This window comes from Rhamphochromis sp. 'chilingali' (genome assembly GCF_963969265.1).
Source record: "Rhamphochromis sp. 'chilingali' genome assembly, chromosome: 17".
Taxonomy (NCBI): domain Eukaryota; kingdom Metazoa; phylum Chordata; class Actinopteri; order Cichliformes; family Cichlidae; genus Rhamphochromis; species Rhamphochromis sp. 'chilingali'.
This window is the reverse complement of record NC_137944.1, coordinates 3,684,347-3,697,158: the sequence shown is the minus strand read 5'-3', so window position 1 is coordinate 3,697,158 and position 12,812 is coordinate 3,684,347. Positions and strand designations below refer to the sequence as shown.

The 12,812-nt window shown below is 41.4% G+C and overlaps 1 protein-coding gene across 4 annotated transcripts; it reads right to left on the bottom strand.

The window, feature by feature from the left end:
• Positions 1-130: 130 nt before the first annotated feature.
• On the bottom strand, positions 131-4,773 carry tac1 (tachykinin precursor 1). 4 transcript variants are annotated; one of them, XM_080862692.1, is made up of 5 exons: positions 4,281-4,773; positions 3,458-3,560; positions 3,352-3,375; positions 1,553-1,609; positions 131-1,477 (listed from the first exon to the last, which is right to left on the bottom strand). In XM_080862692.1, exons 1-5 carry the CDS (start codon positions 4,395-4,397, stop codon positions 1,428-1,430), a joined length of 351 nt encoding a protein of 116 aa, XP_080718818.1. In that variant the 5' UTR covers positions 4,398-4,773; the 3' UTR covers positions 131-1,427. The 4 variants fall into 4 exon arrangements, with proteins under 4 accessions (XP_080718818.1, XP_080718819.1, XP_080718820.1 ...); XM_080862693.1 differs by having other exon boundaries at positions 131-1,474; XM_080862694.1 differs by lacking the exon at positions 3,352-3,375.
• Between the last annotated feature and the right edge of the window lie 8,039 nt (positions 4,774-12,812).

The window sequence follows — 12,812 nt, the reverse complement described above, 5'->3', positions numbered from 1 at the left end:
GAGCCGCTACTCCACCACGTCGAAAGCAGCCAGTTCTGGTGGTTCGTGGATCCGAATAGAATGCCTCCTTGGTGGGACCCCGGACACGCTGGAGAGATGATATATCTTTCCTGGCCTGGGACCGCTTTATTGTTCTCCAAAAGAGAGGTCTGGGTTTCTCTGCTTAGGCTGCTGCCCCTGCATCCCAGTAGAAGAAAATGGATGGATGGAATTGGATCTTTGGAGTGCATACTGGAGGATCAAACCGCCAACCTTCTGATTAGTAGATGACCTGCTCGACCTCCTGAGCTACAGGGTGTAAGGGTGGTATCATGTTTACACTATAACTGACTGAGGTCAGTAAGTAGTGTTATCATGCTGCTACCTCCCAGCTTTTGACAGCTTTGGTTGATTCTGGTAGTTTGAATTGGTTTGGTTTGCTTTGGTTTCAGTTTGTTTGGCTCTTAATCACCAAGCTAGAACTGCAGCATTGTTGGCGCTAACTAGCATATTATGCAAGTGTTTTGTAAAAGGATATTTTTCATGTTTGGCAGAAGTGAGACATGCGTAAAAGATCTAATCATTTTTTTCATGCTTGACTATGAATGACTATTCAAACAGTTTGGGAACTAGGAGTTAGACATTTCATATAACTGTCCCACCCATGGTCACATTTGAAAGTGGATTACAGGAAGAGATCACTAATATCTGCAGTCTAATGTAATTTAATAACCATATGCTACAGCAAGGAAATTGTATCCAACCTTAGTTTATTGAATCATGTTTGCACTAGGCAGTATTGCATTTGTATTTCTCTCTTAACTAATCTTTTATCTGTCTCTATTTTTCTGTGTTTTACATTAATTGACGCTAAAATAAAATTTCCTGTTGCAACAGAAACTGTTTACTTCATTTATATTTCATGCAGTACCACTGTTTACCATCAGAGTCTGCCCTAGCACCATCCATCTAGATTAACTGAGTACTGATTTGCACTGTACAAGCTTAAGACTGAACCAGTGATAAAATAATTTTAATACAATTTTTAACATTATTTTAATACATCACAACATATGCAGATGAAGAACAAGGCAGCTTCTATAAGTCACTCGAAAGCCAAAATGAGCACCTGTGCTATTTTGTTGTATTAGCAAAAAACAATCAGTTGTGAGGCACAATGAAGTGAAACTATCAGCACATTGTTCAGAAAACTGGCAGGTGGTGGAAATTAACATTTATAATGACACTTCCTCAAACTCCACTCTTTCTTCTACCGAAACAGATCAAACTGACACAAATACAGAACTGCTATTTCACTACAGTATGAAAAATGCAATCTTTTAAATGAGCTAACAGCTATATGCGGTTTGGAGAAAAACAAAACCAACATCCGGTCCCCGTGCCGTGGCTGAAGAATATTTGATGAGAAGCAGAGAGGTGACAGCTGTTTAGCGGCGCTTGTCATACATCTCTATTGTGTTCCAGTTATAAGACTCTGCTGAAAAAGGGGAAAATGCCATCTTAAGGATTCAGTTTGTTTTTCAGAAAATGAAACCTCGTTAAGTGAACTGACCTGGCTCCTCTTGGCTCCTCTTCCCCATCAGTCCAACGAAGGAGTTCACTTTATGTCCTTCATAGGAAAGACATTGAGATAAGACAACACTGAATGTCTCATTCATCTAACTACAACAAGAAAACTGTAATGTCTCTTGAGCCATCGACAAAACAATGAATTGTGTCTTTCTGGTTTCTTTCTGTTAGTATTAAAGACTTTCTGTTGAAACATGAACAGTTCAACTGAACGGCCACATGTCCACATGATTGTTTTACAGCAGGTCCTGCATAACAGGGATAAATTAGCTGTCTGCTTACTTACGCTGCACTGAGTGCATCACTGAGTAGGTGACTAATTCAGATGAAACGCAAACCATGACAGAGGAAAGAGAAAATCCCCTCCTCCTCATGGCTCTTTATCTTTTCCCTCTTTGTCTCACACAGGCGTCTCCCCTGGACCACCTTCTTTACTCACTAATTAATGAGTTCAAAGAACATTAGGAAAAAAAATCTTTGGTGGGTGTATGTTAATTAAACCCTGGGAAAGTGTGCATTTCTTGCCCACAGACACAAACACGGTGGGCAAGTGGAATTTGTGCTTTTTCTGCTCCATGCTCTGTTTGTGGAACAAAGGCCTTCCACTTTTGTGGAGTGAGCTGATATCTGTAGAGCTGTCACAGCTGTGTACACCTCTCCACCCACTGTCTCCGTACATTTATAAACTCAATGTATTTTCTTTTGCCTTTAGTCTCAGTCAAAATGCACATTATTAGAGAAAAACACACAAGTCCATCTGACCCTTGCACACTTGCCTTTGCTTGTGTGTCTGATATTAAAGAACCTCGTCCCTTCACACACTGAGGAAAGTTCCTGTTAAAGCTTAAACACTGACTCTCCCATAGTTTTCCTGGCAGTAAAAATGTATCTGGGCTTTTATGGGTTAATGTCCTGAATGCTTTTTAATGCCCTTCCATCCATTTAAAAGGGTTTATTTCATGGATGAGACACGAAGCAGAATCTGTGCGACCTGTATCTACTAAAAGGCTCAGGACGTTACATTTGTAAGGCTTTGCTGTTTACATCACTTGCCATCACTCTGTGGTGGCAAGTGTGGTGTTCTATGCAGGAGTGTTCGGCAGGATGAAAGCTGCTAATGTCAACAAACTGAACAAATTAATCTTAATCAAGACTGATTCTGGGAGTAAAACTTGAAGACTCAGGTAGAGGTGTCTAAGAGGAGAATGCTGAAGAAATCCCTCACCATTATGAGTAATACATCCCACCTGATGTATACGTCTCTGATTGGTCGCCACAGAGCAGTCTCATTTTACCACATGGGAGGATTATTACATTATCACTAGTAATTTATTCTCTATTAAATTAAAAGTGATACTGTAACAGGATTACTTATAATTCACACAAGTGATATGGTGGTAAATTCAAAGTGATTATTTAATTCTTGTTAACTTATCACTGTAATAGATGGTTGTAGCTATTCATCAATTTTATTTGGCAATAATATTCATATTTGCCTATTTCCACTACTGTACATACTGATATTTATATTTGTTTTAAAATCGTAATTTTTTATTTAGCTTTATTTTTACCTGAGCTTTATTTTGTTATGTTAAAATTCATTTTTGCGTTGTGCATGCTGATTTGTGCACAAATGAGCAGCGTACCAGCTTGCGCCAGTCAAAGCTCTGAGGTAACTGGCCACATATCTCGAGCTATTGGCAAAGGGGTTAGGTCTTTTTGTTCCGAGTTTTAATTAAAGAGCAGGAAAATTGCTCTAGCTATAAGGACTTCAGGACTTACTTTTGCGGGTGATCTGTGTGTTTGCTGTGGGAGGATGAAAGTAAAAATGAAAGGTTAGCATAACTGATGCATAGGAGAAGTACTTTTATTAAGAAATAGCTCTTACCCATAGAGCGCCTCCCCATCAGACCGATAAACTGATGTGGCTTTGGCTTTCTTGTCAGTCTCAGCAGGGCTTCTCTGAACGGGTTGTCGGAAATCCAGCCATTCTGAGTGGAGGGAGAGAAGCAATGCTTACACTGAGAGGCAGAGTGGAGTGAGAGTGGATCTTATCTTTATAAAAATTTTGCGTCATCAAACTATACCTCAACTGTGTTAATACCATATCTACCTGCTCGTGTCATTATAACAAGAGAATAAAGCGGAATTCTGCCAGAACCTTATCTTAATCAATATTAGCTGAAAGACCCACCCACCGGTCCACCCACATAAAATACACTGAGTAAAGCAGAATGTATTTGGATCTTTTCTTGCCATTTTCTGTTTCCATCTCAGGATTATATTCGTGCAGTACGCATCATTGTGACTGGCAATATGGATCTTTGCGCTACTAATGTCCCGCACAGAGTGACGATGCCCATTATGACAAAGTGCCGACAGTCGCTCCTAAAGTGTGATTAAGCTAATATATAAGCCTTTATATACACCTGTTCAGTGAATTTGTGTATACATGTAATTTTAATATCTTTTAAAATACAAATATGCAACCTACAGTGTGACGCTGGGGTTTAACATACTTCTGTAAAGGGATGTCTTTGTTCTCACAAAAAGCAAGAAAAAAAAACTTAAGTCAAACTAATTTCCTTATGCCTGTTAGGCGGTACATAAATTTATTCTGCTTTCATCCACTGAAGGAGACTAAAAGATGAGCTACTTAAATAGTAGTATTTATGAATTATTAAGGAGAGAGTATAAGTCTGAATAAATACCTGGATTTGATTAGTGCTCGTCCAGTAATCAGTGTCCTCTTTTGGGTCATTTTCTTCGCCGGAAACTTGGGCGGCGGTGATGAGAACCATTAAAACTGCTACAAGCAGAGACTTCATGATCTCGCAGGTTTTCTCTCACTGTACAACAACAAGCACTCTAATGCCCAATGTATCACGATAACAGTTATCAGCAGAAATAAAGCGAGGTGAATGAAACAGGTGTGTGAGCACCAGAAGGAGCTGGAGTGTGCGCTGTTTCTTCCTCAACAAATCAACAGTAGTCCATAGCGCGTAGCCCGTGTCACAGCACTATCTCCAGCGCTGTCTGCGCACTCAGCTTCTGGAGCTGTTTGTTTCGTACGGTCTCCGATCCGTACGCTCCTATATACCAGTGTGAATAGTGTTGCTAAGTAACGCCTTAACAGTACTATGATTACTTGAGTGAAGTTTCGGTAAGCAGCCTGTTAAGCGCAGTGATCAGAACCTGTTGTGCGTCACCGGACTTCACCGTCACTATTATGAAGAATGGCGGTGACGTCAGAAAGTACTGTTATCCAGCTTTCAGTCACGGTGAAAAGTCCGCTTTTCCTTGTCACAGAGCCAAAAACTTCAAAGTAGCTCCAACATGTCTGGGCCATTTGATTTAACGTTTTTTCATTGTTTGAATACTTTTGATGGAGGCCAGTGTTGCAGGGATATTTCTACCTAATGCTCAGTTTAAGAACATTTGTATTTAACATTTAATTTATCATTTATTCATGAATTTTTATTGCACCAAAGGAGGAGAGTGCGTGAGTGTAGTGCAAAAAAGCATCTGCATTATGCAATAGAACTCCTAGCAAGCATCTCCACAGACAGCATGCAAACGCTAAGCTAGCCAAGAAATGGGAGTAATGTAAAAGCTGAGTGTTTGTCAACCCAAGCCCAGCCGCCAGACCCTGAACTTCAGCACGTAACAAATGGATGAATAGACAGACTGCAGCCTCCGTTTCTACAGTACAATCACCGTGGTGATCGTTTGAAGTCTTTCGGGGCTGGTTTTCATCTTTCCCAGAGAGCAAGATGAGATTGAATTAATGTTGATTTTTCATCTGAATCCTCATTATGGCACAAATATGCTAAAATCCATATTAAAACAGATGACACATGGCAGTGTAACAGCAATGACAGTGGAATAACATTGATTCAAAGTTGTCGTGTTATAACTGAATGATTATTGATCTGTTTATAGTTGACCAGGCGACAACAAAGGCATTGAAAAGTAATGGATTCATAGTTGACCGGGAAATGAAAACTATTATCAACTGTTCCATTGGACCCCTCTCAAAGTCATTCATCTATGGCTGACTGGGAAATTATATTGAAATTAGGTGAATTTATAGTTGACTGGGAAAATGTATTGAAATGCCATTGACTTACACTTGAAAAGTTGCAAAAAAACCCCAACAAGATGGCAGTGTGTACGGACATATTCAGCAGCACAGCGCACCCAACTACTGTGCACCTTTTGGGGTTTTTGTGTTTTTTATGCCTTTTCACTGCGTCCTCCTGCAATGCACTGAGGACTTTGTATTGTTGCCTCTACTTTTAAGATTAGGCTTAAACTTTCCTTTATGGTAAAGCATATAGCACCAGTCCTGAAGCACATAAGCACAGAGTCCAATTCAGACCTGATCCAGCTCTAGCAGCAGGACCTGGAGACCTTCATTCACTCTGTCCTTTTCTATATTAAGTGCTGTGCAGAGAATGTGACAGTGACTAAAACCATTTGGGTTTTTCCGAAGCGAAAACCTTGGATGATGAGTGAAGTAGAGGCTCTGATCAGTATGTTGGATGTGCCACGCAATGCTCAATTACATTGGTGGGAACTACTGCGTTAGCGCAGTTAGTTCGTTAACGTGTTGACGCCGTCCAGCCCCACGTACGGGGCGATCCGCGGTAGCTCGTTAACGGAGATTTGCCGCGTTATGGCATTAACGTCATTTTAATGAGATTAACGCTGACGGCACTAGTGGGAACACAACGAATATGACTGCACATTTACGCCGACATCATCCTAGTGCAAAGACAAGTGGAAGCAGACAAAAACAACAAGCAGGCATGCTACAAACTTTACCCGAGTCATTTAGACAGCCGTTAGCACAGGATTCTCCTTATGGGGACCTGATATGTTTAATATGCTGCTGAGAATATAGCCCAGAAGAAGCGTATAGTATAGCTTTTATTTTGAAAGAGCCATTTCTCTGTAATAAACTCTCTTTTCCAAAGATGAGTGATTCCTCAATCAGATACAGGGCTCGCAAAATCGCTAGCCCGACGTCCTGGGGCTAGCGATTTTTCCAGTCAGGCTACCAAAATCTATCTCTGCCCTGCCCGTCGGTGAGTGCATTTTGAATACAAACCTTGAATGACAGAAATTATTACAACCACTGAACTTCAGCTCTTTGGAAAACACCTGCAACACACAGCATGTATACTTAGATAATCAAGAGTGGCATTACAGCTGAGTGAATGCCACCCCCAGCCCAACAGCCACACTCTGAACACTCACTCTCAACATAAAACAAATGGATGATCAATCAGGCTGTTTCTTCCTGTTCATGTTTCTAAAGTAGCGATCACTGTAACAATCACTGTAAGTCTCTTTATGCTAGTTTTCGTCTTTGCTTTGTGCTGTGGGCTTTGTGTAATACCAAGAGAAAGCTCATATGTGTGGCCTCATAAGTACAGGGATAAATTATGAGACAATGCCTTTTAGGTCATTTTATGGCATCACATTAAAGTAATTTAATGAGTAATATAAGGAATTACTTTCTCCTGGGAGTAATTAAGCACTGTGCTGCATTATTTTTGAGAAAAGTGTTCAATGCAATATGTGCAATAATTACTTTTTTGGGTAATGACCCCAACATCCATCACAACAAAGAGTGGAAATACCTCCAACACAGAGTCACTAAATTCTTATCAGTCCTCATCACTGGGTAACTCAAACATAACTCAATTTTAAGACCACTGCCACTTTACTAGGCACACCTGATGAGCCATCACATCATTAGTGAAGCTACAGACTGAATCTGCCAGTAGCAACAATCCCAATGCCATTTCTCTAATTGCATGTTCTACTTTGATTTGTAAAATTTGGTTTACTATGTAAGAAATGCATGTTGGTATACATATGTCAGAAGCAAGATTTTATAAGTTCAGAATGGGTAATAATTTATAATTTACATAAATTACACATTGAGAAGGCAACTGACTGAGTCACATAGGTGTGTATCGCAATTTTTATTTTATGCACCAGTGTTTCACACTTTATTTTTTTAGTTGTTCTTATTTTTGTTGTTCAATATAAGAACCTTGTTCCTTACATTAATATCATAAACTTTTTTTTTCAGGAGTGGATCCATTACCAGATCTCTGCATGTTCAGAATAACAGAATCATACACAAAATGTAATATTGAGGACACGCCACTTGTGACCATAATGATGGCCGGGTGCAGGAGGGAAGTGTTCTGTCTTATGAGCTGGTAGCCTTGACCAGAGATGGCAGTATTTAAGACCAGTGCTAACAACTAGTCCTCGCCAGTTTGTCTTCTAACCCATTTTGGATTTTGGCCAACACATTTTAAGTTCCTGTTTTGCCTACCTTGTGTCTCCTTGTATTTTCTCCATTGCTCCAACCTGGCAAGAACCTAACTTGCGTCGACGCTGGTCACTCCTGTGAATCTCACACCACTGGCTCATGCTCTGTTTCCGTTTCTCTTCGTCTGCTTACCCTCTTGCCACATTCACCTTGGATCACTTTATCTCTCAGGCTGGACTTTCACGTCTCATGTTCCCTGAACTTAAGTATTTACCTTGTGTTTGTAAACAAAGCTTTGCTGAAAATCTATTTGTTGTGCCTCCGCCTGAATCTGCATTGGTCCTCTTTTATGCACTGGCCCTTTCCGCTATGATGGTTTTGTGAGGTGTGTCATGTCAGAGGGCAGAGGTCTTCACTTGCAGAGTGCATCATGAAAGGAATAAAGTAGAAAGCAGACACGAGAAGAGTGCCGAAATAAAGCCCACAATAACCGCTGAGTATAGTAGGCTAAGGAATGTTAACTACTCACTCTGTGGTCTATTCGTTCACCCCACTGCCCTCGCCTCCCTGCATCTCCTGATGCTTACAGATATTTCTTGTCTTGTTGAACTGAAATGCCTCAGTGTACAAAACATTATTGACTGCAAATATGTGCAGATGGAATCTGGTTTGCCTACACTAAAGAAGAGCCATGCGTATTACTGGCAAGTGCAAGGACAACTGCTCATCAGTGGGATGCAGTGGTTGTGTGAGTGTGTGTGTGTGTGTAGGCACAGGAGAACTACTATGTGCAAAAATTATACACTGATAGACGTGCAAAGACCAATCAGAGAAAAAGCTGATCATTTTTTTTCTGCATATTTATGCCAAGCTACCTGTCTGGCTTATGTAACAAAAAGTGTTTTATTTTATTATAATTTTGATTCATATTTTTTGCATAGTATGCATCTGCATAGTAATATAGTGCATTAGTATAACATTTCCAATGAATTAGAACTATCAATAGAACTCAACTATCAGCACTCAAGTATCAATTGTGCAGTTAGGTTTTGTCAGCTGAGGGGCGGAAACACTACAATATTGGCCTCAGCTGCAGGCCATGTGGTTTCACTAAACTAATTTTTTAAACCTATGCTGTGTTCTGGTAATTTGACAGCATATATGCAAGCAGTTGTTTATATTGTAGGCATGTGATAAGGCGACGATGTCATCAAAAAGTTTGTTCTATTTTACCTTCAGAATGACTCTCTTCACATGTACTCTCAGTTTGACTATGGCAGGTGTATTCTTAACCTGGTATGCTGGCGTTTGCTCCTGTTTAAATAGAAAAGGTGGGCAGAGCACCTTGCATTTACAACAGCTACTGATTAGAAAGAAATTATCTAGCATCAGTGCCATGTCAACCTCTCAGCAATGCATGATTGCTTGGATAGCTCCTTATCACTAAGCGAACCACCATATAGATCAGAGATGAATGTCACTGTAGCTATGTCAAATAAGGCTTTCACGGTGCAGTGGGATTTGTATGAAAAGTACATTTCACTTGGTATGAGTGAATCAGATTGTGTTTGCCACCTCAGCTCTGTACAGTCTAGGATCACCTGGGTATGTTGAGGTGCATAGTGCGCAGAGTTACTTTCGGCAGAGTCAATTGCTACAGACCTCCAAACTTCATATGACCTTTAGATTAGCTCAAGAACAGTGCATAGAGAGCTTCATGGATCCAAGCCTTACATGACCAAGCACAATGCAAAATGTCAGATTATTTAAAGCACACCACCACTGGGCTCTAGAGCAGTGTAGACATTTGGTGGATGGAGATGTTATGGTGTGGGGCTGTTTTTCAGGAGTTGGACTCCGGCTTCTAGTTCCAGTTGAATTCTGAAGGCCTCAGGGTACCAACACATTTTGGACAATTTCTTCAGAACTGCTTCAGAACTGTCTTGTGAAAATTAGCTGTTGCAGTGATGACGATGTAGCATCTTCTTGGTTTGAAACAAAGTGTTTTGTGAAAGCACTGGAAACTACCTAACATGGGTTCTATCAGACTCTATCAGCCTCCAAAACCAATCTTGTGGTTTCTGTATTCCTTAGCAGCCTTAGCATAATCTCCTTAAACATTAGAAAATGTTCTCTAAATCTAGTTTTGCCAAACTGGTGCAGCAGGTCTCTTGGTTGGTACTTATGCATTTCAATTTAACCAAAAGACTACGCTATAGATAGCTAATGAACTGGTTTAGATCAGCGGTCCCCAACCCCCGGGCCTCGGTCCGGTACCGGTCCGTGAGTCGTTTGGTACCGGGCCGCGAGAGTTGAGGCTCAGGTGTGAAATGTATGGTTTTCAGGGTTTTTATCGGTTTTCAGCGTTATTTTGTTATCGTTTTTATCGTTTACTCAGTTTTCCTTGGTCTTTTCACGTGTGTTATGAATAAATTTTCTTTTTTTCGGTACCGGTACTAGTTTTATTTTGTTGTATTTATCCGCGACACCGTAAAGGCTGGTCCATGAAAATATTGTCGGGCATAAACTGGTCCGTGGCGCAAAAAAGGTTGGAGACCGCTGGTTTAGATTATTGCCCATTAAAGTGATCACAGACCATACTTGGACTCCAGAAAGTCTCACACAATATTGTCTCATATTTTATAGGTTTGCTGAGCACACACAAACACACAGTTCCATAATCAACTACTGTGTGTTGCATTTAGTTCTGCTTCCTTTGTATTATTTCCTTTGTTCTTTTTCAGGTCATTTATTAACCTCCTCTTGTGTGCTCCCTTTTCTAAAGAAGTTTGGATTTTGTTGGGTTTTTCCCCCCTCTGTGGATACTCTGCATGCATCTTAATTAAAGGTTAGTTTTCAGTTTGACTGCTGGTTTCTAAGTAGTCACACCCAGGTCTGACTACTGCCACACCTGTTCTCAATAAAGAATTAAAAAAAATCACTTTAAAAGGACATGCCTGACAAAGCAGGGTCGACCAAAAGATCCTCAAAAGACAGACATCATGCAGCGAACCAAGGAAATTCAGGAACAAATGAGAAACAAAGTAATTGGGAGCTCTCAGTCTGGAATGTATCATAAAGCCATCTCTAAAGCTATGGGGACTAGTAAAGCGCTATACAAATACAGGCCATTTACCATTTACCATTAGAAATATATTAAGGCAAAGCTGGCCTGCATGTCAGAGTTCCAAGACAAAAACCAGTTCTGAGCAAAAGGAACATAAAGGCTCATCTCAGTTTTGCCAGAAAATATTTTGAAGATACCTAAGACCTTTGGGAAAATACTTTGTGGACTGATGAGACAAAAGGTGAAGTTTTTGGAAGGTGTGTTCCATTACATCTGGTGTAAAAGCAACAGAGCATTTCAGACCATCAGTCTGATGGTCTGGAGCTGTGTTGCTGCCTCAGAACCTGGAAGACTTGGTGTGGTAAATGGAGCCATGAATTCTGCTGCCTACCAAAACATCTTGAAGGAGACTGTCTAGCCATCTTTTCCTGACCAGAAGCTGAAGCACACTTGGGTTCTGCAGCAGGACAATGAGCCAAAACAGACTTTGGAGGACCTAGTCAAAGTCCTGACCTGAATCTGATTGAGCATGACCATAAAAAGGCGGTTCATGCTCAAAAACCCTCCAATGTGGCTGAACTAATTGAATAACAAACCCCTTCATTTAGAAGCTGTGTTTTGTGCTTACTTGTTTTAGTTTTGTTTAGTTTTTAAATTTGTTTAAAAACTGTGACAAACATAAAAACATTTTCACACCACTGTATTAATGTGAGCAGGCAGCTGCCGGTATTCTTCCCTAAAATTATCCAAACCTGTTCTCATCTGCATGCTAGTGGCAGACCAGCCAGTTTTGATTGGTACTGAACAGTGAACACAAGTCACACCAAAGGACTGGCATTGTTTGTTCTGTTCTGTCCTGAATTGATGCCTTTCTACAGTCCTATCCTGATTTCCTCATGTCTCTTGTAAAGCCCAACTAATTGTGGTACTTTTCTGCAATTTTAGGTCCAATTAATTGTATTATAACAGTGTTTGGCCATATTAGTAGGTCATTTCAATATTTTTCACATGTAACTATATTTAATGTCACAGTGTGTAGTAGGACTCAGGTGCAGAGCGGTGTTCAATGCAAGGAACAACGTTTATAAAGTCACCAGGTGCAGATATATACAGTGGGGAAATAGCGGGGGTCCAAAGTCCAAAGGGAAAGTCTGGGAAGGGACTCCTCCTCACTCCTCTCTTCACACACGTTCACACGTCGGGTCGGTCATGGGTCCAGGGAAAGTGTCTCGCACAATCATCCAGCGATGAGACTGTCTGCGTCCCAGCCTTAAGTGTCCAACCCGTAATTGGAGCCTGATGAGACACAGGTGTGTGCGCGCCGAGGGCAGGAGCCTGCAGTGGGCTCCGCCCTGGCGGGGAGGCAAGAGGAGAACGTACACAAAAACACATGTGGCCTTGTGGGGCTGGCCGGGCAGCCAACGCGAGCCTCCGGCGACCCACCAGACTTACCTGGATCCCTACGATGAAAGCATGAGAGCACGCCTTTGTCCAGGATAGCTGCCCGAGGCACCCAGGAGCGTTCCTCTAGCCCGTAGCCCTCCCAATCTACCAGGTACTGGAATCCCCTACCCCGGCGTCAGGAGTCCATGATGCGTGAGATGTTGTACACCAGCTGGCCATCCACGAGCCAGGGGGGCCTGGATGGAGGGCACAACGGGCTGGAGAGCACCAGCTTGATCTGCAACACATGAAACACATTGTGAATGCGCATGTTGCGAGGAAGCTTGAGGTGTACAGACACAGGGGTGATGATGGCGTCAATGGCAAAGGGACCAATAAACTGAAGTGACAACTTCTTTGATTCAGTCCATAATGGCACAAAGCGAGTGGACAGCCATATCTGTTGGCCCACAGCATACTCTGGAGCAGGCGTTCGAC